Raw genomic sequence first — 27,047 nt, forward strand, 5'->3', positions numbered from 1 at the left:
TTCCGTTGCTGTGTGGCAGAGGCAACGAAAGACAGGAATCGGAAGGGCGGGACTTCGAGCCGTAGCCAATCGACGCAGAAGGCCGAATCGCGGTGGCCGGCTGAGGCGGCTTCTTCCGGCCGGGCCCAGCGGTGGATACGGTCGTTGAAGGACCCTGGGTGCCGAATTTGTGGCTTTAGCAGGTGGGTGAAGAGGGGAGCCCGGGCTTGGATCTCCCGCCTCCTCCACGTGGCGGGGCCAGCCGCCGTTTCTGGCCGAGGAACACCTCGAGATCTTAGCTTTGGAGGAGAGAAACAGTGGGGGATAGGAAAGGAGCTAGAAAAAACGAGGGGCGCACAGGGGCGGCCAGAGGGTGAGAAGCTTCGAGGCGAGGCGGATAGGTGCTCCCACAGTTCCCGAAGACTCTTAGATTGCATTCGCCAGTGGAGAAAAATGAGGCCCTCCGCAAAGGGAGTCTCCCAAGGTCACCCAGTGACGTAATATTGACAAGGACTAGGGCTTCTCACCCCATCACCGGCCGAATTAACCTCTTTTCCTCTGTACGCCCATAGCTCTTTGTTCCCACCGAGCTGTGCTTAGGAAGTTGTCCAGCCAGGCCTCCTTTAGCTGCTCTGCAGCCTTTGTCAAAGCGAGTGAGCGTCGCGCGGCCCCTGCAGTTCGCCAGGCCCGCTGAAAGCGGGTTAGATTTCAGTCTTTAGACTCTCAGCGGGAAGGCCTTTCCTAGGAGGTAGCCAGAATAGAGAGCTGTAAACTTGAAATGCAAGAGGCTGCTTCTGGTACCTGAGTGGTTCTCACTCATCTTTGCCTTTCTTACCTCGTGATCTCACCATTCCAGGTTAAGTGTTCAGTTGGAAAGGAAAATAGCAATATAGAGGAACAGAGTAGCAAGAGCTACTGGTCACTCTGGACCTTTAATAAAGTGCCCATCTCAGGGGTGGAGAGAGGCACAGAAGGATTAGTTACATTTACGAGCAGTTAGTGGCCGGACGCGGTGACTCACGCCGGTAATCCCAGCACTTTGGGAGGCCGAGGCGGGCAGATCACCTGAGGTCAGGAGTTCGAGACCAGCCTGGGTAACATGATGAAACCCCGTCTCTACCAACAATACAAAAATTAGCCTGGCGTGGTGGCGTGCACCTGTAGTTCGAGCTACTCGGGAGGCTGATGCAGGAGAATCGCTTGAGCCCAGGAGGCGGAAGTTGCAGTGAGCCGAGATCTCGCCACTGCACTCCACCTGGGCGACAGAGGGAGGCCTTGTTGTTGTTGTTGTTGTTGTTGTTGTTGTTTTTAAAGAGAGAGAGAGCAGTTAGTGGCTTAGTTAAAACAGACCACCATTTAACAACATTAAATCACATCCAGGAGTCTTACAAAGGGCACTGTAAACTCAAGGGTTCCTTTATCTTTGCCCTACTTTGTAACTTGCAGGGTGCTGAAGAGTGCAGAACCAAATGTTTCGACCTTACTCCATTATTATCTCATCAGCAACAACCTCCCCCATTTCCCCCTCCATCTGAGCCTCTCAAGAGTCCTCCTCCTCTAAGACCCAGACTAACTTGAGTAATTAATTTCAATTCTTGAACTATGCACTTCCCTGCAGTCAGAATTAGTATTCTGTGGGATATCACAAACATCAGCTTTCCTCCCATATTGTGTGTAAATTAAAGGAAAATATAAAGCACCTTAGTATTGTTGGGCATGTCCTCCTAAAAAGTTTCGTTAGATGTAACATAGGGGAGGTTTTCAGTTAATGGTCAGCATTAAACCCTTGTTTTCTGTAGCAGTTTCTCCTAAAAACCTACTTTATACCATAAGAAATGAATCCAAAAATGTATCATGAAATGAATCGGGGGGAAAGTATGTCTTTAGTAAGTAGTAAAGTAAAATAGTTGATATAAGAGCTGCATTATAAAGTTGCTTTTAATGGAGATTTTCCTATTTGGGCTAGACTGACCTAAGGAAGTCTGGATTTCCTTCATTGCTCCAAGAACCTTCTTGAAACTTGAAAATTAAGGTCATTTTTCTCAAATTTTCATTGCCAATTCTTTGCACAAGAATGCCTCTGAAAGCCTTTGAATGGGGGAGTTCCAGTTTCCATAGAAATGACTCCCTCATAGATGTCTCCCTCTTCCATTTCATCAAGAGCCAGCTGAGTCACTGTCACTGCCTACCAATCTCGACCGGACCTCGACCGGCTCGTCTCTGTTGCCAATCGACTCGGCGTGGCGTCGGTCGTGGTAGATAGGCGGTCATGCATACGAATTTTCAGCTCTTGTTCTGGTGACCTTTTGAATATGTCTTGTCTTTGCTGTTTTTTATTATAAAAGAAATCATGCCTTTATAAAATACACAGGTACTATAGATTAAGCCCTCATAAAATTTGCTATATATTCTTCCAGTGTTTTTTTTAATACACTTATTTTTCTGTTTCCATTACTGCAGTATTTTTCTAACTTTAGCATGCTTCAGAATTATCCAGAAGCCTTATTAAAATAGATTCCTGGACCCAGAGTTTCTGATTCAATAGGTAGGGCCTAAGAATTTGCACTAACAAGTTTCCAGTGATGCTAATGCTGCTGGTCTAGGGACTAGACTGAGAGAACCATTGATGTGCTTTATAATATCCAGAAATAGGCCGGGCATGGTGGCTCACGCCTGTAATCCAAGCACTTTGGAGGCCAAGGCGGGCAGATCACCTGAGGTCGGGAGTTCAAGACCAGCCTGACCAACATGGTGAAACCCCGTCTTTTAAATAAATAATAATCCAGAAATAGGATTTTTTTTTTTTTTTTTTTTACAAAATTTAACATTACTTGGGACATTGTCCCATGTCAGTACACAAAGATCTCTGCATATTGTGTGTCCTTCAATGGAAACCATCATTTTTTTAATCAGTCTTCTATAGATAGACTTTTAAGATTTTCATAAACAGTATTTCAGTGATCCTCTTTGAACTATATAATGTGCTTTTTGTAATATTTCAATAAGGGTAAATTCCTGGAGAAAAAAATAAACCGGCTAGATGAAAGGGTATACTCATTTTACAATTGGATACTGCCAAATTGCACTTTCTGAAAGTTGTACCAGTTTACACTACAAGCAACAGAGAGAGAATGCTTGTTTTCTCACATACTTAATACTGCTACTTACCTTAATTTTATCTTTGCTAGTTTGATGATTAAATGTTGGTCTCACTTTACATTTTTTTTGACTGATAGTGAGGTTGGTTATCCACTTATATTTTGTCTTTTTGTTTTTGGCTTTTTTTCCTTAATATTTTCCCTTCCCTGAGATGACTTAAATATTTACCCGTTTTCTGCCAGGACTTTTTAATTTCACTATTTACATTTAAATGTTTTATCTATTTTGTGGTGGTGCAAGGATTCCAGCTTCCTTACCACCACCACTAGCTATTATCAACTCCATTTAGTAAATGATCCCTTCTCCCCTCTCCCATGGAGGTCCTAAATTCAGTGTACTGTGGTGTGATGGAGCCAAGAATGAAAACATAAAGCTGTATTGGGTCAGAGAATGAACTTAGCAGGGGCTGTTGTGTTCTCCTCTTATCCTGAGTGAGTTGATATATTCTGAGGTGTTCATGAAATAGCAATCAAGGTAAAAATCCTACTTCCAAAAGCTTTTCTTATTAGCAAGGCTTTTTCCACCATCTTTGCTACTGCTGTGTTGTGTGAGACATAGATAAAAATTTACAATATTTATATGCAATGACTTTGAGTTTTTAAACTAAAACAAGACAAAATTTATTTACTTTTAAATTACATCCAAACCAATTTATTGTTGCTTTCTTTCTTTTTTTTAAAAGATTGAGATCATGGCAGGTCCAGAAGCTGATGAACAATTTCAGTTCACTGGTATTAAAAAATATTTCAACTCTTATACTCTCACAGGTAGAAGGAATGTAAGTATTAATGATAACTTTAAGCAGTTATATTTTAAAATAATATAGATGCGACAACAACTCTTGTTTACTTTTTCCTTTCTTTCTCAGTGTGTACTGGCCACATACGGAGGCATTGCTTTGATTATCTTATATTTCAAGTTAAGGTCCAAAAAAACTCCAGCTGTGAAAGCAACATAAATGGTAAGAAGTTGATATTTAAACCTTTATAACTTAGCCATTTTGATGTTAGGATTTTTCCCTAACATTTACTATAAAAATAAACTGTTGTCATTTTGCAAAATTTATTGCATACAAGAAAAAAAATTAAGAGACTCAGTATAGTGGCTCACACCTGTAATCCCAGCACTTTAGGAAGCTGAGGCAGGTGGATCACGTGAGGTCAGGAGTTCAAGACCAGCCTGGTCAACATGGTGAAACCCCGTCTCTACTAAAAATACAAAAATTAGCTGAGTGTGGTGACGGGCACCTGTAATCCCAGCTACTCAGGAGGCTGAGGCATGAGAATCACTTGAACCTGGGAGGTGGAGGTTGCAGTGAGCCAATACTGCACCACTGCACTCCAGCTAGTGGCAAGAGCAAGACTGTCTCCAAAAAAAAAAAAAAAACAGAAAAATATTGCCCATGTCCCAAGACCCTAACAATTTTTGTTAAATGTGTTTTGTTTGGTTTCCAGTGACTATGATCATTTCTGTAATTTTGTCTTATACCAAATATATCTTTATAATTTGAATGCATATCTGTTCATAAATATAGAAATTATTTCAGAGAAGAAATCTCCCATTAGAATTAGTAATGGTACAGTGAATGCTTTTGAGCATGAAGCCTTGTCTGTATCTAGGATTATCTTCCCCAGTGCTTTCCCAGACAAATATGGGGTACTTACCTTTGTAAATGGGTGTGACTTTTGTCCAGCCAATGTGAAATGTAAGTTTCTGATTTTTGCTAACTTGATGAGTAAAAAAAATTGCATCTCCTGCTTTTTGAAGTACATTTTTCTATTTGTTTACTATTTGTATTTTTCTTAAAAATACAATTCATCCTATTCTTGTCTTTATTTAACAATTGGGTGACATGGAAGCTCTTTATGTAATTATTAACCAACCTTTTTTATTTTTTATTTTTTTTCTTTTTTAGTTAGATGGGGTTTCACCATGTTGGCCAGGCTGGTCTCAAACTCCTGACCTCAGGTGATCCATCCACCTCAGCCCCCCAAAGTGCTGGGATTACAAGCATTAGCCACCACGCCCAGCCCGGAAATTTTTCTTGAGACACGAGCTCTGTTGCCTAGACTAGAGGGCAGTGGTACAATCTCGGTTCACTGTCACCTCTGCCTCCCAGGCTCAAGTGACCCTTCCCCCTCAGCTTCCTGAATAGCTGGGATTTCAAGTACATGCATGCCACCATGCCTAGCTAATTTTTGTATTTTCTTTTGGTAGAAACAAGGTTTTGTGATGTTCCCCAGGCTGGTCTTGAACTCCTGGGCTCAAGTGATCCACCTGCCTCTCAAAGTGCTGGGATTACAGGTGTGAGCCACTGTGCCTGGCCAAGGTGGGCGGATCATGAAGTCAGGAGTTCAAAACCAGCCTGGCCAATATGGTGAAACCCCGTCTCTACTAATAATACAAAAATCAGCCGGGCCTGGTGGTGCATGCCTGTAGTCCCAGCTACTCAGGAGGCTGAGGCAGGAGAATACCTTGAACCCAGGAGGTGGAGATGGCAGCGAGCTGAGATCACACCTGCACTCCAGCCTGGGTGACAGAGCAAGACTCCCTCTCAAAAAAAAAAAATGGAGAAATTGTGTCTCTGATGCATATTTATTTTGTGCTATTTAAGATGTTAGTTTAGCCGGGCATGGTGTGATGGCTCACACGTGTAATCCCAGCACTTTGGGAGGCTGAGGTGGGTGGATCACCTGAGGTCAGCAGTTAAAGATCAGCCTGGCCAACATGGCAAAACCCCATCTCTACTAAAATACAAAAATTAGCTGGGTGTGGCGGCAGGCACCTGTAATCCCAGCTACTCAAGAGGCTGAGGCATGAGAATCACTTGAACCCAGGAGGCAGAGGTTACAGTAAGCCAAGATCAAACCAGTACACTGGGGGATAGAGTGAGACTCTGTCTCCAAATAAACAAAAAAAAGGATGTTACTTTATATGCTAGACTTTTCCAATAGTATACCTTTACGATCATACTAAATTGTTGGTAGCTTATTTATTAAAGGTGGAATATTAGGTTAAAATGTATTAATATCTCGGCACTTTGGGAGGCTGAGGCGGGTGGATCATGAGGTCAGGAGATCAAGACTATCCTGGCTAACACGGTGAAACGCTGTCTCTACTAAAAATACAAAAAATTAGCTGTGCATGGTGGCATGCTCCTGTAGTCCCAGCTACTCGGCAATCTGAGGCAGGAGATTGCTTGAACACGGGAGGCAGAGGTTGCACTGAGCCAAGATCCTGCCACAGTATTCCAGCATGGGCAACGGAGTGAGACTCCCTCTCAAAAAAGAAAAACAAATGTATTAATCTAAGGCCGGGCATTGGAGTGAGACTCCTCTCTCTCAAAAAAGAAAAACAAATGTATTAATCTAAGGCCAGGCACTCTTGGCTCACACCTACAATCCCAGCACTTTGGGAGGCCAAGGTGGGTGGATCACTTGAGGTCAGGAGTTTGAGACCAGCCTGACCAACATGGTGAAACCCCATCATCTCTCAAAATAAAAAATTAGCCGGGCATGGTGGCACATGCCTATAATCCCAGGACTTGGAAGGCTGAGGCAGGAGAATCGCTTCAACACGGGAGACAGAGGTTTCAGTGAGCCAAGATTGCATCATTGCACTCCAGCATGGGCAAGAAGAGGGAAACTCCATCTCAAAAAAAAATGTATTAATCTGAGTTACACCTTAATGTTGGTTTTACGCCTCTGACAGTCTAATAAATTTGCATTCAATTTCAGTGGGTTCATTTATCTTAGTAATTCTTGAATGTCTCTAAAGTTGACCACATTTGTATCTAAACTTTTTGCTTTGTTTATAGGATTTTAAACTGTCTCCGGTTCTTAACCTCATCTGTTAAGTTCCATGCCTGGAGAAGCTAATCCCAACTCATCATATGATAATACAATTTGTACAATAAATTATGAACCTGGAAAAGCTGGTTGTCTTTATTTACAAGATAGATATCAAAAATATAAAAACTGTACAAAATGCAACAAAGGCAAAAACTGGCAGTGACTTGGTCTAAATCTTTTAGTTTCCCAAAGCAAGGCTCAGTACTGGAGGTAAGCAACGGAAATGTCTGTCTGACTTCAAGTGTACTAGGTTGTATGTAGCTGTTTTAGCTGAAGTAGAACATGGAAGCTAAATTTCCTCACCTGGTTTATCGAGTGTTTAGGTGCACTCAAAACTCAACAGGTATATAAATTCAGATGTCATTGGAGGGCTGTATTAAATCTAGATCTAAGAAAGGAACTGTAGTTCACCCTACATAGTTAGATATATTCCACTAATCTGGGCCAAGAAAAAAAATGTTAGCAGATCATTTAACATAGTACTTGAGTGCCATATAGTAACTACATTTTTACAGCAGAAACATACATGCTCATAGGATTCTTCAGCTAAAATTCAAAATGATATTATATTTCTGATTTTGAATCTCGAAGCAGGATGAATTATTGAAATCAACTTTTTTTCTAAATGTAATAAATTAAAATAGCATTTGAACAGAAAATGCATAGTTTCCACACAATCCAAAGCACCATAAATGTCCCCTCCATGAACATAATACCTCTTATTCAACTAACGGAAATTAGTCAAATGTGGTTGCTATAGAAACGTGGAACCGTCATGTTCAGATTTTCCAAGCAGCATACTTCCAGATCCATATAGACAAAAACATTCTTTGTAGCTTAAATATTAATCACTGAGGTATTTGCTTTTAGTCTCCCTTTTTAAAAACAGTAGCTTCCAAAAAGTCTTTAACACCGATGGTTTATTGCGGACTATAAGCTCCTGCAGCTAGAACCAGGTTTCTTCGAGTAAAATGAAGGTGTACAACAGGTGTTGATTTGGTCATATATGTTCCCAACAGTAACTCCTGTGAATTCTCAGGTAAATTTATATGCCCAGTGGCTGTAGTAAAGTCATCGGTCTCTAAGTCTTCAAAGGCTTTGATAGCATCCCATAATCGAACTGTATTATCCATTGAACCTAAAGGGAAGTCAAAGGAAACCATTAGTTGCATCCATCACATTTAGATTTTGAGACTGTCCAATGCATTTTATGTATTTACTGTACATTTTGGGTGAAAAATCTAAACTTGACCAACAACTATTCCTTCTAAAGGAGCATTTCAGGTGGTACTTTAACCTGAGAAGTCATTCATGTAGGGTGACACTGGAATCATAGCTAAAGGGAAGCAAAACCTAAAACATCAGGACTTAATTTAGCAATTGTCAACACTGTTTCCTCTTAACATAATTTACCATAAAGCCATTAATAGTCATTTACCTGATGCCAAAATTTCACCATCTCTACTAAACCTAAGTGAACAGACTGTATCAGTGTGGCCTTTTAATTCTCCAACCATCAAACCATGTCCAATATCCCAAAGAAGTACTCTGCCATCTGTTGCTCCTGTAGCCAGGAATCTCCCATTGGGAGAAAATGTCAAGGAATGAATTGGTCCCTAGAAAAGAAATTTATAGGATCAAAGTCATGTATGTCCAAGAAAATAAGACAAAATTTTAAAAGTTTTATAGTAAGAATGGTATCTTTAAAATTTATGTTACTTGTTTAAAAAATATTTTTATGTTGAAAGCAACCTCAGATGCTGGAATAATAAGAGTGTAAAATACCTTGTGTCCAGTGAAGATCCTTACACAGTTACCATTCAGGACATCCCAGAGCCGCACAGTTCTATCTGCAGAGCCCGTAGCAACATAATTAGAATTTGGATGGAATCTGGTACAATTCACATCAGCAAGATGGCCAGCAAATATCCTTAAAGGCTGATAGTGGTCTGTAGCCCAAAGCCTTTTATAAAGTTATTGAAAGCAAAAGATAACAATTAGTAGTTAGCTGTGAAATGCCAAAAATCTATCCAAAATAAATACAGAAACATCTGTATGAAATATTAGTTCCAGTGGCTCCCACTTATTAGTTAACTGAGGGAAGAAGAATGAGACTAACAGTCCTAAGAGTTGATCTGGTACAGTTTTGTCTTTTTTTTCTTTTTCCTTTTTTTTTTTAAGCTGAGGTCTTCCTCTGTTGCCCAAGCTGGATTCAAATTCTGGGTTCAAGCAATCTTCCCACCTAAGTCTCCCCAGTAGCTGGGACTACAGGCATGTACCACTGTACCCAGCCGAAACTTAAGTTATAGAACTCCAATTCTCTGTATATTCCTCTTCCTTCCCTATTCCTAGTCTAAACCACAAGGAAGTATTTTGCCCTAGTTCTGGCCACCAAACAGTTGGTTTTTTTAAGACAGAGTCTCACTGTCACCCAGTGCAGTGGTGTGATCTCAGCTCACTACAACCTCCACCTCCTGGGTTGAAGCAATTCTGCCTCCATCTCCTGAGTAGCTGGGACTACAGGCACGTGCCATCACGCCTGGCTACGTTTTGTTTTTTGTTTTTTCAGTAGAGATGGGGTTTTGCCATGTTGGCCAGGCTGGTCTGGAACTCCTGGCCTCAAGTGATCTGCCCTCTTCGGCCTCCCAAAGTGCTGGGACTACAGGTGTGACCCACCACACCTGGCCAAATAGTTTCTAACCTGAGCTACCTTATCCTCAACTTCTAAGGAGATTACAGAGAAACATAAAGGTGCTCACGGTGGTAGTGGAAGACAAGGTTAAGCATCTGACGGGGGTGGGAGGGAGGACTGTTAATTAAGTCTTTTTTAAAAAGGAGGATTTGGCTGGGCACGGTGGCTCACGCCTATAATCCCAGCACTTTGGGAGACCGAGGAGGATGGATCATGAGGTCAGGAGATCGAGACCATCCTGACCAACATGGTGAAACCCCTTCTCGAAAAAAAAAAAAAAAATATATATATATATATATATATAAAACAAATACATAAAAAGCAGGATTCATATAAATGTAATTGCAGTATAATACTCTTTCCCAAAATTGATTTTCAAATAAGTTATAAATGCAAAAGCTTCTCAGAAAGCAGATCCTCAATAATGGAATTTAAATGATTTTGGCTGGCTGCTGTAATTCCCAACAAGAAACCATTCTGATCATTGAATAGACCCAGTCATAAGATCACAGTGTTCTTACCGAGCTACTCGGTCATGGCCCCCTGACACAAAATAATATCCATATGGAGAAAATTGCGTGTCCCATACTGGATAGTTGTGTCCTTTATATCCCACCAAACAAGTAAATGTTTGAAGGCTCCACAATCTAACTGTTCCATCTTCTGAAGAGGAAAGCAGATAGTTCCTAAGAGAAGAAAAGGTGACATATTTGACTCCGAGTAATCTTTGGCCACCTGCATTTGAATATATTATACATTTGAATATATTAAATGTAGCTAGCTAACATGCTACATCTCACTTTTAATTCATACACAGAATTCACAGTAGTTATCAAGAACTGAAAGAACTAACCAAACTAATGTTATCCCTGACACACTACATATACCAAGCACCTACTGAATGAGGTAAGATTATTTAGAAACTTACAGTCTATTAAAGGGAAAATCACAGTTCTTTAAAAGAAAAAAATACCAGGGGTAATAAACAAAGTACAGTCAATTAAGGTCAATTGAAAAAGTTTAAGAAATGTGGTACGTCACTTAAAAATTAACAATTTCTGACCCTAAAATAAAGATGCTATTTTCCTATCCTGTGTAAGCTATGTAAGAATTAAAAAGGAAATGTCTTTTGAAGAAAAAAAGCACTATATAGACATGCTAATAATACCCTACCTTTTTCAAGGATAAACACAAAAGGTTGATAGTCAGAAAGTATTATAATTTTCACTGAAATCAGTTTCCCTCAAGTAAAAATATATCATCTGGGCCAGGCACAGTGGCTCACGATTGTAATCCCAGCACTTTGGGTGGCTGAGGCAGGCAGATGATAAGGTCAGGAGTTACAGCCCAGCCTGGTCAATATGGTGAAACCCCATCTCCACTAAAAATACAAAAATTAGCTGGGCATGGTGGCATGCGCCTGTAGTCCCAGCTACTCGGGAGGCTGAGGCAGGAGAAACGCTTGAACGCTGGAGGCGGAGGTTACAGTGAGCCAAGACTATGCCACTGCACTCCAGCCTGGATGACAGAGGGAGACTCCATCTCAAAAAAAAGAAAAAGAAAAAAAAAGTATCATCTGACAAAATCTTATCAAACAACAAAAAACCTAATTCTCGAAGTTTCATAATGATGAAACCTATGATGGAAAGCTATTATCTTTTTCTCCTTTTTTCTTTTTTTTTTTGAGACAGAGTTTCACTCTTGTTGCCCAGGCTGGAGTGCAATGGCGCAATCTCGGCTCACTGCAACCTCCACCTCCTGGGTTCAAGCAATTTTCCTGCCTCAGCTTCCTGAGTAGCTGGGACTACAGGTGCCCACCACCACGCCCAGCTAATTTTTCTATTTTTAGTAGAGACAGAGTTTCACCATGTTGACCAGAATGGTCTTGTTCTTCTGACCTCGTGATCCGCCTGCCTCAGCCTCCCAAAGCGCTGGGATTACAGGCGTGAGCCACCAAGCCTGGCCTTTTCCTTCTTTTTTTGAGGTAGTTTCGCTCTTGCTGCCCAGGCTGAAGTGCAGTGGTGCAATCTCAGCTCACTGCAACCTCCACCTCCCAGATTCAAGGTTTTCCTGCCTCAGCCTCCCAAGTAGTGGAGATTACAGGCACATGCCACCACACCCAGCTAATTTTTGTATTTTTAGTGGGGAGTGGGTTTCTCCATGTTGGCCAGGTTGGTCTTGAACTCCTGACCTCAGATGATCCGCCCATCTTGTCCTCCCAAAGTTCTGGGATTATAGGCGTGAGCCACTGTGCCTGGCCTGAAAGCTATTATCTATCCGAGTAAGATATTGATGGTATTACGAATACGAAATACCCTCCCCCCATTTTTACAGAGTGTCAGAGATCATGAAAAATAGGTAAATACCTAAACACACAGGATGACATTGTAATCATACACCTAAAGGGAAACAAAACCAATTTCAAATTTTTCTTTTTCATTTACTCTTGGTACTTTTAATTATAGAACAATAAATCCTCAATTAATAGCTAATATGCCATTGGTGTCAGGAATTTATCTAAAATTTGATGAAGTGGCCAGAAGACACAATGGAGCAACCCAATGGAACAATTCAACCCCTACTGGAGTTATATAAAACTAAAGCTTTGATTGGTTGGTTATTTACTGTTGGGTGACAAATAAAAATTTTAAAAAAGAAAATACTAAAGCTAATTTTTAAAACCGGTAAGCCCTGAAATTGTGCATTTTGATTCTATAAATTTAAGTATACATTAAATTGCTACCATGCATACCAGTATTCAAAGATGAATTAGCAAATGGCAAGATTCTAAAAGATAATGAATGACAAACAACCATGAGATTTTTATCAAGAATGTTCACAGTATTTGCATAATGTTTCCAGTAGTTAACTTATATATAATCTCAATATAACACAGCAGCATTTAATTTTTATTGTTTGTATTTTACCTATCTGGACTGAAGCTGGCTCCATAGACAGGCCCACTGTGACCATACAAAATCTTCAACTCACTTGCTGTTTTCTCATCCATTATTCTTTCTAAGACATCATCTGATTCTTTGTCTATGAGACTAAGATCTAAAATGATCCAGAAATATTGGTGTTTTAAAAGTACATTCATTGAAACTTTTAGGCAATCATATCACAGTTCAGGAGAGGAATTAACATTTGAATATTTCCTCCTATATACCAACCATTGTGCTAATGCCTCTAAATTAGGCGGTATCATCTCAACGTTTAAGGGAAGAAACTGAGATTCAGAATAGATAATTTGCTACAGTGCACACTGCTACTCACTGTGGGAACCAGGATTGAAACAGTTTTGTCCACTATGCCACAGTGTTTCACAAAAATGAAGACTATGGGCCAAGCAGGTGGCTCACACCTGTAGTCCCAGAACTTTGGGAGGCCGAGGCAGGCAGATTGCTTGAGCCCAGGAGTTCGAGACCAGCCTGAGCAACATGGAGAAACCCTGTCTCTACAAAAAAATAAAAAATTAGCCAGTGTCGTTTCACACACCTATAGTCCTAGCTACTCAGGAGGCTAAGGTGGGAGGATCATTTGAGCCCAGGGATTGGAGTCTGCAGCAGGCCATGATCACACCACTGCATTCCAGCCTGGGCAACAGAGTGATACTCCATCTCAAAAAAGTTTAAAAAAAAAAACTTATGGAAATATTAAAATAATTTAAAATGTATTGCTTTAAATGATATAGTTAGTAAGAAGGTTTCTTTCAGACTGGGTGTTGAGGCAGGAACATAGCTTGAACCTGGGAGGTGGAGGCTGCAGTGAGCCACCCATAATTCCAGCACTTTGGGAGGTGAGACAGGTGGATCACTTGAGGTCAGGAGTTCAGTTCAGCCTGGCCAACATGGTGAAACCCCATCTCTACTAAAAATACAAAAATTACCTGGGCATGGTGGTGGGCACCTGTAATCCCAGCTACTGGGGAGCTGGGAAAGCTGTGGCAGGAAAATTGCTCAAACCTGGGAGGTGGAGGTTGCAGTGAGCCAAGACTGCACCACTGCACTCTAGCATGGGTGACAGGGCGAGACTCTGTCTCAAAAAAAAATATTTTTTTCCAAATAAAATCCTGATCTTGTTTGTTCTTTAGCCATTTTTAATGGCTAAAACAGGAAGTGCCATCCCTTATTTAAAGATTTTACAAGATTTACAAGCAAACAATCATAAAATGTTAGATTTTTAACTTTAACTTTGTTAGTCCAATACCCTCATTCTACAGATGAGAAAACGAGGCCCAAAGAAATTAAATCAGTCTAGTACCCCAGCCACTCCATAGCTTTTTTCACTGTTGGGAATGTTAGAATCTTGAGTTAAAGTAAAATTAAGTGAATTTCTGCAAAGATCACAATCTCCTGTGTATTTTCCGTGGAATCAGGATTAGTATAGACTAATGGCAAGTTCACATTCCAAAAGGTCATCTCAGTACCTGATGCTTGTTTGACACTACGAAGCTTTTTGGGTGTTACAGACCACACTCTGACAGTTGAATCTGCAAAACCTCCAGCAATCAGACTAGAATCATCAGTGACATCCACCGCAGTGAGACCCTGCCAATAAAAGTTTTAGACTAAACAATACTATTTTAGGGCATTTAGAGTACAGGAGAGGAAGCAAATGTTAATCATTTTCACACTCTACTAAATATACCCTCAACCCCCATTTTAAGGAATATATTTGTAAAATTCTTGATTTAAAATATTAACTTTGGCCAGGCACAGTGGCTCATGCCTGTAATCCCAGCACTTTGGGAGGCTGAGGCAGGTGGACTGCCTGAGCTCAGGAGTTCTAGACCAGCCTGGCCAACATGGCGAAACCCCATCTCTACTAAAAATACAAAAACTAGCTGGACGTGGTGGCTTATGCCTGTAATCCCAGCTATTCAGGAGGCTGAGGCAGGAAAATCACTTGAACTGGGAGGCAGAGGTTGCAGTGAGCCAAGATCGTGCCAGTGTACTCCAGCCTGGGTGTCAGAGGAGACGCCATCTTAAAAAAATACAATTAAATTAAAATAATAAAATAAAGTTTACATCGCTGGGCACAGTGGCTCATGCCTGTAATCACAGCATTTTGGGAAGTCCAGGTGGGCAGACCACTTGAGGTCAGAAGTTCAAGACCAGCCTGGGCAACATGGCAAAATCCTGTCTCTACTCAAAATGCAAAACTTAGCTGGGCATGGTGGCAGGCACCTGTAATCCCAGCTATTTGAGAGGCTGAGGCTGAGGCACGAGAATCACTTGAACCCAGGAGGCAGAGGTTCTGTCTCAAAAAAAATTGATAAATAAGTTTACATAAGTACTTAAACCAAGCTCAACAGAGATGAACCACAATTTCCTCCTCCTCGAAAGCAAGCAGAATTCTGATCAGTGAAACAAATGCCATTAAACATTGGCTTCTATCTATTCTGTGCAGTATCCAATTCTCTTTTCCTGACTGCTGTCTTTAAATTATATCAAGAGTTTAAATAACAAAACTTCATTTTAGTTAACACATTTATTTCTCTTAATGGTAAATCTCCATTCTACATGACTCTCCAGGTAGAAATCGTCCAATTATTTTACCAACCTGGTAAGCATTGAGAAATGTATAGAAACAAATGGAGGGTAAGCAGTCTGGCCCAAGGCGCACTCGTTTGGTGGTTTCTTTCATATTCATTATCTTATCCAACTTATCTGAATCTTTCAACTCAGGAAGAGGGATTCTGTGAAAGAAAAACAGATTCAAAATTACCTTTTGACTATTAACAAACTTGAACTCTCTATAACATATTGTCTTACACCTCCACACACAAGTTCCTGAAGTTTTTTCCTCACCTGTTCTGAGGTGGAGCATTGGGATCTTGTTTTTTGCTTTTGGATCCAATACTATCTTTTTTAGGCTTCTTCTTTTTAGGTTTTCCTTCTTCATTTTCTCCCTCTTCATCCTCGTCATCCAAAGGTACTTCAATTTCTGGCTCTTTTAACAAACCAAAAAATACCTACAAGTCAAAAGAGCCAACATTTTTAAAATTAATTATTTGTTCGTTAATATACCCAATTCACATCTTGATAGGATAAATCATAATTACAAAATAGTAATTTATACTCTGAAGCAGGGTTCTGTACTTGTCTACCCAATAGCCGTTCTCCCCTTTTCCCTTACTAACAGAACCCTGATTTTATTGGAGTAGCAATGTGCTCAGTTAAGTCATTTCTGTTCCCAGGCTCCCTTGCAGCTAGGAATGTCCATATAAGTATATTGGGTACGGTTGTATCAAAAAAATATTGTTTTCCTGATAAAAAATGGAAAGCTTCATCAGAGCTATGCTTTTTGTCCTCCCCCTTCTTCCTTTTTGGAACAGAGCTGCAATGCTGAAACCACAATGACTGGTGAGCACAAAGAAGAAAGCCACATTCTAAAGGTGGTAGACCAGAAACTAGAAGGAGCCAGGGACCTTGATGGCATTGTGGAGCTTTCATGCCAGCCCTGGAAGGCCTTCCTCTGAAATTCATTTTATGGGAGAAAAATTCTTTGTTTTGGCCACTGCATTCAGAGTTCTATAAAATGCAACCATACCCAAATTATCACATATAAACATCACCCTTAGAACACAAAATTTTATATATAGTATAAAATTGTTCCCAAGCTAGCTATAAGAAAAATGTGTAAATTATGTAGATGGAAATGCTACAATTTTTCATAATCTGCATTATAGAGTTCTTAGGTTCATTCCCATACCTTTGATTTGTTTGCCTCTCGTTTAGCCTCTCCTGCCAAACTTCCCACCATCGCATCTATCTGTTGCTTACTACGCGGCATCCCATCAAAGATGTCAATGTAGAGGTGCTCCTGAACTATGTTCCATATCTGATTGTTCTGTTTCTCCTGAAGATGCCTCTTCAAGAGTTGGTACGAGTCACGGGAAATACGCAGAACAAATTTACTTGTTCGAAAATCCAACATGGTCTCATTCCCTTTCATGTGTTCCTTTTTGGTAAGACTAGATAATACTCGTAGGTCATCCTGGTAATAACATTCCTGATCTCCATGGAACCTGTTTCAGTGATTTTAAAAAGTCATTTTTCAATGTAATCATTAAGGGATCTGTCTCTCCCCCATATATTTATAAAACATCCCAGAATATTGTCAATGTAGTAGTCTAAATAGTCCTGAACTAAGCTGTAGGATAAGAAGTAACTCATTTCAAAATTATAATTCAGTTTCTGAATTTATTCTAAAAATGAACAAATGTAATTCTCTAATGAAATGTATCACAAACATTTTAAGAAAAGAACTTAAATATCCTAAGTGAAAAATAAGATAACCACCATTGGCAAACAGTTTCTTTAGAATGGTGACATTCAAAAGAAACTGGTAGACATCAGAAAATGTAAGAACCCTTGCTTTACTAAATGTTACGGTTTCTCAAAACTCACTTTTTAAAGTTTTATTATGAAAATTTCAAAGGTATACAATAGAAAAGAGTATAATGAACTCAATGTACATATTAGCCTCTCAACAATAATCAATATGTGACATGGTTATAAAACCCATCATTTTTAATGATTTCCTATATTCACTGGAAATATGTACCAGACATATTTTCAAAATATCAATATTTTAATATGATCACTAAAGAACAAAGTAAGAGGAAGTACTCATTGTTGATACCAAACAATGAGTACTTCCTCTTACTGTTCATTGTCTTTGGTAATAGTAAGTGGAAGTACTCATTGTTTGGTATCAACGATGAGTATTTCCACTTACCATTACCAAAGGCTATGAAAAAAAGCCTTCAGCCTTGATAACAACCAGTAATTTAAAATGTACTTTTGTTTTTACAACTCTTAATTTTCCTGAGAAAGTAAAATTAAAGACAAAATATTTGGCACTCACTAAAAACAGCAATCAATCCAAAAACATTTTAAAAACACTGACTAAACATATTAGGGCTCCAGCTCTCATAAACACATAGCCAACAGATTTCTAAACTGTTACCTGTGTTACCCCATTACAACTCATCAATATATGAACTAAGGATTTCCATCTAAGATTTGAATAAAATCAGAAATCTCAGCCTCTTCTATCAGTAATTGCCCATTATCCTCCTATGGTGATGGTGTCCTGGCAAGGACCGAGACTGTCCATAACAGGAAGACAGAGAATCCCCTATGATATTCCGGCTTCCTATGTGGGGAGACAGCTATACCATGAGACTGGAAGAGCGAAAAGGTTTTTGTTTCTTCTTTAGAGACAGGGTCTTGCTCTGAAGCCCAAGCTGAAGTGCAGTGATTCAATGCAACTTCAAACTCCTGGGATCAGGGATCCCTCCTGCCTCAGTCTCCCAAGTAGCTAGGACTGCTATGCCACCATACTCGGCTATTATGTGATCTCGGCTCACCGCAACCTCCAACTCCAGGGCTCAAGCAATTCTTGTGCCTCAACCTCCTGAGCAGTTGGGACTACGGGCACATGCCACTATGGCTGACTAATGCTTTGTATTTTAGTAGAGATGGAGTTTTCGCTACGTTGGCCAGGATAGTCTCAAACTCCTGAGCTGAGGCAATCCGCCTGCCTCAGCCTCCCAAAGTGCTGGGATTACAAGCGTGAGCCACCACACCCAGCCCAATTTTTGTCTACTTTTTGTAGAAGCAGGGTTTGGCTCTTTTGCCCAGGCTACATTTTTGTCTTTGTTTTGTTTTGCTTTGAGACAGAGTTTCACTCTTGTTGCCCAGGCTGGAGTACAATGGTGCTATCTCAGCTCACTGCAAGCTCCACCTTCCAGGTTCAAGCAATTCTCCTGCCTCAACCTCCCAAGTAGCTGGGATTACAGGTATGTACCAACACACCCGGCTAATTTTATATTTTTAGTAGAGACAGGGTTTCTCCATGTTGGTAAGCCTGGTCTCAAACTCCCGATCTCAGGTGATTTGCCTGCCTCAGCCTCCCAAAGTGCTGTTATTACAGGCATCAGCCACTGCTCCCAGCCTGTTTTTGCTTTTTTAAGCGACAGTGTCTATGTTGCCAAGGATGGAGTGTTTAGATGACAGTACTTTAAAGAGAAATTAGCTTCTAGAGTAGGAAGTTCTGTCATCAGCCTTTAATTGTTTTTTTCAAAAACACTGAGCTACAGAACATTTTGTTTTATATATTTCCTATTAGGCATCCTACTATAATGAATCACCATAATGGCATAGAAGCCAAGGGTGCTAAGTTCTACTGTTCCTCTATTACTACTACCTATGTTAAATAAAAAATCTTAGCTTCAGGCTCTATTGCTTGTATTAAACATTTCTCATTCAAACTGCTAAGCACTGCCTCCTGTTTTTTTGTTTTTTTGTTTTTGAGACAGAGTTTTGCTCACTGCCAAGGCTGGAGTGCAATGGTGCAATCTCAGCTCACTGCAATCTCCGCCTCTCAGGTTCAAGTGATTCTCCTGCCTCAGTCTCCCAAGTAGCTGGGAATACAGGCATCTGCCACCACGCCCAGCTAATTTTTTATTTCTAGTAGAGACAGGGTTTTGCCATGTTGGCCGGGCTGGTCTTGAACTCCTGACCTCAGGTGATCCGCCGCCTCAGCCTGCCAAAGTGCTGGGATTACAGGCATAAAACCACCATGTTCAGTCTGCCTCCTTCTTAAATACTACTTTCCTTTGGCTTCTAAAACCAACACTCCCTTGGTTTTCTTCCTATATATCTCTTCTACTTGGCCATTAAATTTGGAGCTCCTTGGGCCTAGCCCATTTACTGACTTATTTCATACTCTCCCCTAGTTGACCTCATCCATATCTATCAATATTACACACAACTCTAATTAACAGTTGTAGTCCCTACCTCTCCTCTGAGCTCACATATATCATCTACCTATCAACCTGACATTTCTTAAATGAGTCAAAGGCATATTCAAATCAGAACTCAAAATTATTCCAAGACTTATCAAATCAAGTCCTCTTGTAGGGTTTTCTGTGTCAAAAAATGGCACCTCTATCCAGCTGGAGGGGCCAGAAAACTGGAGATATCAATGACACCTCCATCTCCGTCACCTCCCTAGCCAATCTATCAAGTGTCTCACAAATGTGTCTACTTCTCTTCACCTCCACCACAACCTAGTCCAGCGTTTCCCAACAATGGTGCTACCAGCATTTTGGGCAGGATAATTCTTTGTAAAGTGAAACTATCTGGGTACACATATTAGAAATTTAGTGTTCCTGCTCCTCCGCCCAGCCATTATGACAACAAAAAATACCTCCACAGATTTTTTCTTTTCTTTTTTTTTTTTTTTGACAGGGTCTCACTCTTATCTAGGCTAGAGTGCAGTGGTGCAATCTCAGCTCCCTGCAACCTCCATCTCCCAGGTTCAAGCAATTCTCCAGCCTCAGCCTCCCGAGTAGCTGGGATTACAGGCGGGAGCCACCACACCCGGCTAATTTTTGCAGTTTTTTTGTAGAGATGGGGTTTCACCAGCTGGTCTTGAACTCCTGAGCTGAAAGTAATCTGCCCGCCTCAGCCTCCCAAAGTGCTGAGATTACAAGCGTGAGCCACCATGCCTGGCCAACTCTACACATTTTCAAATGGCCTAGTGGAAGGAACAATACCATCCCCAGTTGAGAACCACTGCAGTAACTTCCAAAACTGGTCCCTATACTCATTCTGTCCCCCATTTGTTTTCCCCACGCATAAAGGTCCTTTCAAAGTATGTATCTAATAATGACATGATCCTTTAATGACTCTGTAGCAGAAATGACTCTGTAGCAGAGAGGCTTCACTCTCCCCAAATATCCATTTTTCCTGTCTTCCTCCATAAAAGAACAACTGAATATCAGCTGCGCACATAGACACTTAGGTAAAGACCACATTTTCTATTTCCCTTGTAGGTAGGTGTGGCCACTGATTGTTAAGATATGAAAGGAAGAAGTGTGTGCAGTTTCCAGGAAGGATGTATGCCCTCCCTTCTGACTAGCACACTGATGTGACTGCTTAGAGCAGGAAAGCCATCTTATGCCACGGGAGGTGTAGAAGCTGCATGAAAAGAATGGGAGAGCAACAAGACTGAGGTAGCTTGGGGCCCTGATAATGAAAAACACACCACACCAATCCCAAATGTCCTACCTTTATGAGAAAAAGAAATAAACTCTTATTGTATTTGAACCTCTGTTGTTTGGGTTCTCAGTTACTCTTATTCTAATCTAATCCTAACACAGCTTCCTAGTGTTCTTAAGATAAAAGCAAAAATAAACTTTTATTTTTGCCATTGTTGATGAGTTTTCAGTGACTCTCAACAAAATCTAATCCTACCCAATAAACTCCCTACTGCTCTTACGATAAACAAAGACCCTCAAAATGGCCCAAGAACCTGCCTATTCTTTTTTTTCAATGCCCTCATTTTAACAATAGAACCTGGCTACTGTTCCAGTCCCTAACCAATTCCCAGCTTCATGGTATACCACACCCCCATCCCATTCTCTGCTCTAGCTACCCTGACCATCTTTCACTCTCTGTACCTACCAGGACTCTTCCTGCCAGAGCACTTTCACACATGCTTTTTCCTCTGCTCTTGGTCGGGTTAACTTCCTACCCAATCTTCAGATCTCAGATCTTACCTCAAGTATCATTTCCTCTGGAAGGCTTCCCTGACCTCTCCAGCTAGATTAAACTCTCCCATTTTAAGTTCTCATAGCCTTAGGTACCTCTCCTTCACAAAGTACTTTCTAAGCTGCAATCTTATATTTGTGTGGTTACAGATGTGAACACAGATGCACAGACACACTATGTATGGATACATATATAGGTAAAAATTTACATACTTCTCAAAGAATGATTTTGCTTCAGTCTCATGTTGATTGTAGACTAGCTCCAAGTACATGTGCACAAACAGAGGATAAAAGAGTTGGGATAACTCTGCCCGATGGCAGTCCAGGGAACATTCAATAAAGTGTTTCAGTCCACTATAGTATTCTTCATACATTGTGGGATCTCCTTGTTGGTTGTAGGCCGACAACACGGCACTGACATCTGGCTGGTCTTCCACAGCAACACTGCCAACTGTTTTTAAAAAAATGAAAAACAACTTTTAAGAAAATGACCTATTATGACCATGTAACTATGGCTGTTTCGTTAAGGCCCAGAGGTGAGTTGTTTCTCAGATTGTTGTCCCTTTCCTCCCACTCTTTCTTCCTTAAAACACAATCAGATAATCGTTTTTGTTGTTGTTGTTGTTTTGAGACTGAGTCTCCTTCTGTCACTCTGTCGCCAGGCTGAAGTGCAATCATGCAATCTCGGCTCACTGAAACCTCCGCCTCCCAGGTTCAAGCAATTCTCCTGCCTCAGCCTCCCAAGTAGCTGGGACCACAGGCGCATGCTACCACACCCAGCTAATTTTTGTATTTTTAGTAGAGAAGGGGTTTCACCATGTTGGCCAGGATAGTCTCAATCTCTTGACCTTGTGATCCTCCTGCCTTGGCCTCCCAAAGTGCTGGGATGACAGGCATGAGCCACTGCTTTCAGTAACCCAAACCAAAACCCTATCAGGACATCCATATCTTAAGATAACAATAACAGTCGGCCAGGCGCGGTGGATCACGCCTGTAATCCCAGCACTTTGGGAGGCCAAGGCAGGTGGATCACGAGGTCAAGAGATCGAGACCATCCTGGTCAACATGGTGAAACCCCGTCTCTACTAAAAAAAAGACAAAAAATTAGCTGGGCATGGTGGCGCATGCCTGTAATCCCAGCTACTCAGGAGGCTGAGGCAGGAGAATTTCCTGAACCCAGGAGGCGGAGGTTGCGGTGAGCCGAGATCACGCCATTGCACTCCAGCCTGGGTAACAAGAGCGAAACTCCGTCTCAAAAAAAAAAAAAAAAAAAAATAACAGTCAATATTTCTCATGGAACTACCTTATGTTAAAGACAAATTGTATGAAAAGATGGTATGTGCAAATCAATTACATTAACCTTCTCTCAATGCTCTGTGCAAATGGCACCCACCACCACCAACCCATGCACTGCAGTAACATTCCCAGCTCTCTGAGCCACCCAACTACTGTATAATATAACTGTAATATATCCTATCCTGTGTTACCTTTACTTTATATACATCTCTTACCCCTTATAAAATGTAAGCATTTTAAGAGTAGGAAGGACCATGCCTTATTTGTCTTCAAAAGATAGTTATATGCTTAAAACAATTTCCATAACTGCCATTTCAAAACAGAAAACATATTTATTTGTAATACAGCAATACCAAACAATACATCGTTAATTAAATCAGAATTTCGTTGTTAGAAATGCTTGTAAGTTGCAATTATAGTACACTTTGCTCTTTACTGCACAAATGTAATCATTTCTTTGGTTACTCTGAGGGCCTCTTTCTTCCTTACTGATTTCTCACTTATAATCTAAAATCAGGTCAAGTTTCTGAAAAGATATGAGATTACAGCAAAATAACCAACAATATAATTCATCTTGTAGTTCATTCACAAAATTCAATATTCAAATAAGATTCCTCTAAAACACAATTTTTTTTTTTAAGAGACCAAGTTTTGCTCTGTCATCCATGCCAGAGTGCCATGGTGAGATCTCAGCTAACTGCAATGTCCACCTCCTGGGTTAAAGTGATTCTCCTGCCTCAGCCTCCTGAGTAGCTGTGACAACAACAGGCACATGCCACCATACCCGGCCAATTTGTGCATTTTTACTAGAGATTGGGTTTCACCATGTTGGCCAGGCTGGTCTCGAACTTCTGAACTTAAGTGATCCACTCGCCTCGGCCTCCGAGACTGCTGGGACTATAGGCGTGAACCACCATGCCCGGCCTTCGATCACCTTTGCACATTTTTTTTTTTTTTTGACACAGTCTCACTCTGTCACCCAGGCTGGAGTGCAGTGGCACGATCTCGGTTCACTGAAACCTCCCCCTCCCAGGTTCAAGCAATTCTCCTGCCTCAGCCTCCCGAGAAGCTGGGACTACAGGTGTGTGCCACCACACCCGGCTAATTTTTGTATTGTTAGTAGAGACAATGTTTCACTATGTTGGCCAGGCTAGTCTGGAACTCCTGACCTCATGATCTGCCCGCCTCAGCCTCCCAAAGTGCTGGGATTACAGGCGTGAACCACTGCGCCCAGCCATACTCGCACACATTTCTACTTACGGATTACAATGAAATATGAACACAATGCTATGTATTCATACTTCATTTCTGGCAATGCTGCAAAGAGTAGGCCTCATACAGATGAATTTAGCTAAAGGCTCTGCACTGGGGAATTCAATAAACATTTATTGTTAGCTCAGGACCAACTGTGAGACCTTATATTGTATATGAGTTTTACTGCATGGACTTTGTGACAACATTTGCCGGGAGAAAGCAGCGGCTAAGGTATTAGGGACAGATAGAGAGGCATAAACTTACCAATACCAAACGTTTCACATATACGTATTATAAGAGCCTCATAACCACTCATTTAATAGAGAAAATTCAACATGAGAGCCTCCTGACAATATTAATGTAAAAAAAGAATTTTTTTTTTTTTTTGAGACCATCTCACTCTATCACCCAGGCTGGAGTACAGTGGCACGATCTTGGCTCACTGCAACCTCCACCTCCCAGGTTCAAGAAATTCTCCTGCCTCAGCCTCCTGAGCAGCTGGGACCACACCTGGCTAATTTTTGCATTTTTAGTAGAAAGGGGGTTGGCCAGGAGAGGTGTGGCTCACGCCTGTAATCCCAACACTTCGGGAGGTCGGGAAGCCACTTGAGGTCGGGAGTTCGAGACCAGCCTGACCAACATGAAGAAACCCCGTATCTACTAAAAATACAAAAATTAGCGGGGCATGGTAATGCATGCCTGTAACCCAAACTACTCGGTAGGCTGAGGCAGAAGAATCGCTTGAACCCTGGGGGCGCGGAGGTTGCGGTGAGCCGAGATCGCGCCATTGCACTCCAGCCTGGGCAAGAAGACTGAAACTCCACCTCAAAAAAAAAAAAAAAAAAAAAGGCCAGGCGCGGTGACTCACACTTGTAATCTCAGCATTTTGAGAGGCCGAGGCGGGTGGATAATGAGGTCAAGAGATCGAGACCATCCTGACCAACATGGTGAAACCCCTTCTCTACTAAAAATACAAAAATTAGCTGGGCGAGATGGTGCGCGCCTGTAGTCCCAGCTACTCAGGAGGCTGAGGCAGGAGAATCGCTTGAACCCGAGAGGCGGAGGTTGCAGTGGCGACATCTGGCCACTGCATTCCAGCCTGGTGACAGAGTAAGTCTCCGTCTCAAAAAAAAAAAATATATATATATCTATATAGAAAGGAGGTTTCGCCATGTTGGCCAGGCTGGTCTCAACCTCCGGACCTCAGGTGATCCGCCTGCGTCGGCCTCCCGAAGTGTTGAGATTACAGGCATGAGCCACGCACCCAGCTAATACGAAGGTTAAAAAAAAAAAAAAAAAAAAAAATTAAAAATTGCCGGGCGCGGTGGCTCACGCCTGTAATCCCAGCACTTTGGGAGGCCGAGGCGGGTGGATCACGAGGTCAAGAGATCGAGACCATCCTGGTCAACATGGTGAAACCCCGTCTCTACTAAAAATACAAAAAATTAGCTGGGCGTGGTGGCGCGTGCCTGTAATCCCAGCTACTCAGGAGGCTGAGGCAGGAGAACTGCCTGAACCCAGGAGGCGGAGGTTGCGGTGAGCCGAGATTGCGCCATTGCACTCCAGCCTGGGTAACAAGAGCGAAACTCCGTCTCAAAAAAATAAATAAATAAATAAAAATTACGTGCAATGGGATGCCTTAACACATGATTCTAAAGCTGCCATATGTCAATACTCCTTAGAAGCACTTATTCAAAAGTGCAGATTCCCATATTCCACCTCTAGAGGATGTGATTCACTAAGTCTGAAGTGATGCCCATGAGCCTGCATCCTCCAAAGACTTAACACTGGTGGTACTCGGCCCATATGTATTTTTAAAATTTCAACTTTTAGCTGACATTCAGGGGGCATATGATGTGCAGGACTAGTACAAGGGTATATTGCATGGTGGCCAGGCACGGTGGCTCACTCCTGTAATCCCAGCACTCTGGGAGGTCAAGGCCGGTGGGTCACTGGAGGTCAGGAGGTTGAGACCAGCCTGGCCAACATGGCGAAACAGCCTGACCAACATGGTGAAAGCCTGCCTCTACTAAAAATACAAAAATTCGCCAGCTGTGGTACTAGGCGCCCGTAGTCCCAGCTACTGGAGAGGCTGAGGCAGGAGAATCGCTTGAACCCAGGAGGCGGAGGTTGCAGTGAGCTGAGATTGCGCCACTGCACTCCAGCCTGGACGAGAGCAAAACTCCATCTCAAAAAGAAAAAGAAAAAGAAACTATAAAGTATTTACTAACGTATCTTTTAAGAGGAAGTAAAGAAATAAAGAGAAAATAAAGTACTTAAAGTACGCTAATACGAAACTGTACAAACACTATGTTAGTGTCATGCGGACCTGCCTAAGGCTCAAAAGCTCAAATGAGAGGAAAGGAACCAAAAGCCTGAAGGTCCCCGCCTCTCCGCGCCCACCTTCTCCACACATCCGTCTGCTCAACAGCTCTCCTCAGCCTCTCGCTGGAACTGACAGCTCAGAAGGGGGTTTGACTACGCAGCCGGCGCACTAGAGAAAGGGGCGGGCATGTGGCCCTAGAGGCGGGCCCAGGAAATTCAAAACAAGCCCGCAGAGGTGCAGGCCCGCCAGCCCCTGCCTTACCGGCATGCTCCCCTTCGCGGTGGCCGTGCCTGCCCGGGACCCCACGGCTCACCTTTACCCGGAGCCGCAGGACCTGAGGCTGAACCTGAGACAGCCGTGGCCCCCGAAGCGCCAGTACCCGGAGGGTCGGGGGCCGCAGGGCCAGGGGCAGAGGCGGTCACTCGGCTGAGAAGCGCGCTGGCCGCCTCAGCGCCGGCGCTGTCCACCTCTCCCGGGGCTCCGGAGCCCGCCACTGCCTCCTCCAGCAGTCGGGCCTCACGGCGCAGCGCCTCTTCGGCCTCGCGGAGATTGCTCTGCCGTAGGAACTGCAGCACCGCCAGTAGAGTCTGTCGGTCGTGAGGAGCGCCGGCCTCCGGAGCAGCGGCAGGCACCGGGGCCGCCCCCGCCGGGGCAGAGGCAGAGACAGCCACCGTGGACTTGGGGGTCCCGCCATCCCCGCCAGCGGACGACGACGCCGCAACGTTCCCGCCTCCGCCGTTGGGGCCGTTGTTGGTAGTGCCGCCGCTACCCTCGCCTGCGCTGTCCCCCGCCTGCGGAGGTAGCAGCGTTGGCGGTCCCTCAGGCTCTAGCTTGACCGCCACCTCCGTCTGCTCCTCCGCCAGCGCCGCCATCTTGCGGCTGAGCCACCTCGCGCCGTCAAGCGTGATTGCATTTTCGCCG

At 42.4% G+C, this 27,047-nt stretch overlaps 2 protein-coding genes across 2 annotated transcripts; one reads left to right on the top strand and one right to left on the bottom strand.

Moving 5' to 3' along the window:
• The first annotated feature begins 68 nt into the window (after positions 1-68).
• On the top strand, positions 69-7,071 carry ATP5MK (ATP synthase membrane subunit k). The gene is made up of 4 exons (XM_012439540.3): positions 69-182; positions 3,821-3,916; positions 4,007-4,099; positions 6,956-7,071. Exons 2-3 carry the CDS (start codon positions 3,830-3,832, stop codon positions 4,094-4,096), a joined length of 177 nt encoding a protein of 58 aa, XP_012294963.1. The 5' UTR covers positions 69-182; positions 3,821-3,829; the 3' UTR covers positions 4,097-4,099; positions 6,956-7,071.
• On the bottom strand, positions 6,178-27,001 carry TAF5 (TATA-box binding protein associated factor 5). Its single transcript, XM_012439537.2, has 11 exons — positions 26,440-27,001; positions 21,464-21,701; positions 16,399-16,714; positions 15,495-15,658; positions 15,247-15,382; positions 14,111-14,231; positions 12,609-12,738; positions 10,203-10,367; positions 8,775-8,952; positions 8,428-8,605; positions 6,178-8,127 (listed from the first exon to the last, which is right to left on the bottom strand). The coding sequence occupies exons 1-11, from the start codon at positions 26,996-26,998 to the stop codon at positions 7,910-7,912; spliced, it is 2,403 nt and encodes an 800-aa protein (XP_012294960.2). The 5' UTR covers positions 26,999-27,001; the 3' UTR covers positions 6,178-7,909.
• Positions 27,002-27,047: the final 46 nt, after the last annotated feature.

The sequence above is a fragment of the Aotus nancymaae genome, unplaced genomic scaffold (genome assembly GCF_030222135.1).
Source record: "Aotus nancymaae isolate 86718 unplaced genomic scaffold, 86718_ANA_hifiasm-v0.15.2.pri h1tg000010l, whole genome shotgun sequence".
In the NCBI taxonomy this organism is placed as follows: Eukaryota; Metazoa; Chordata; class Mammalia; order Primates; family Aotidae; genus Aotus; species Aotus nancymaae.

Bases quoted from the DNA above. Each gene is read 5' to 3' on its own strand.
- ATP5MK (XM_012439540.3), top strand. From the start codon at position 3,830: ATGGCAGGTCCAGAAGCTGATGAACAATTTCAGTTCACTGGTATTAAA. The intron at 3,917-4,006 runs GTAAGTATTAAT...TTTCTTTCTCAG, and splicing joins CTCTCACAGGTAGAAGGAAT to TGTGTACTGGCCACATACGG.
- TAF5 (XM_012439537.2), bottom strand. From the start codon at position 26,998: ATGGCGGCGCTGGCGGAGGAGCAGACGGAGGTGGCGGTCAAGCTAGAG. The intron at 16,715-21,463 runs GTATGTAAATTT...TCACTGAAACAG, and splicing joins GCAAAATCATTCTTTGAGAA to GTTCCATGGAGATCAGGAAT. The intron at 14,232-15,246 runs GTTGGTAAAATA...TTTTATTGGCAG, and splicing joins CATTTCTCAATGCTTACCAG to GGTCTCACTGCGGTGGATGT.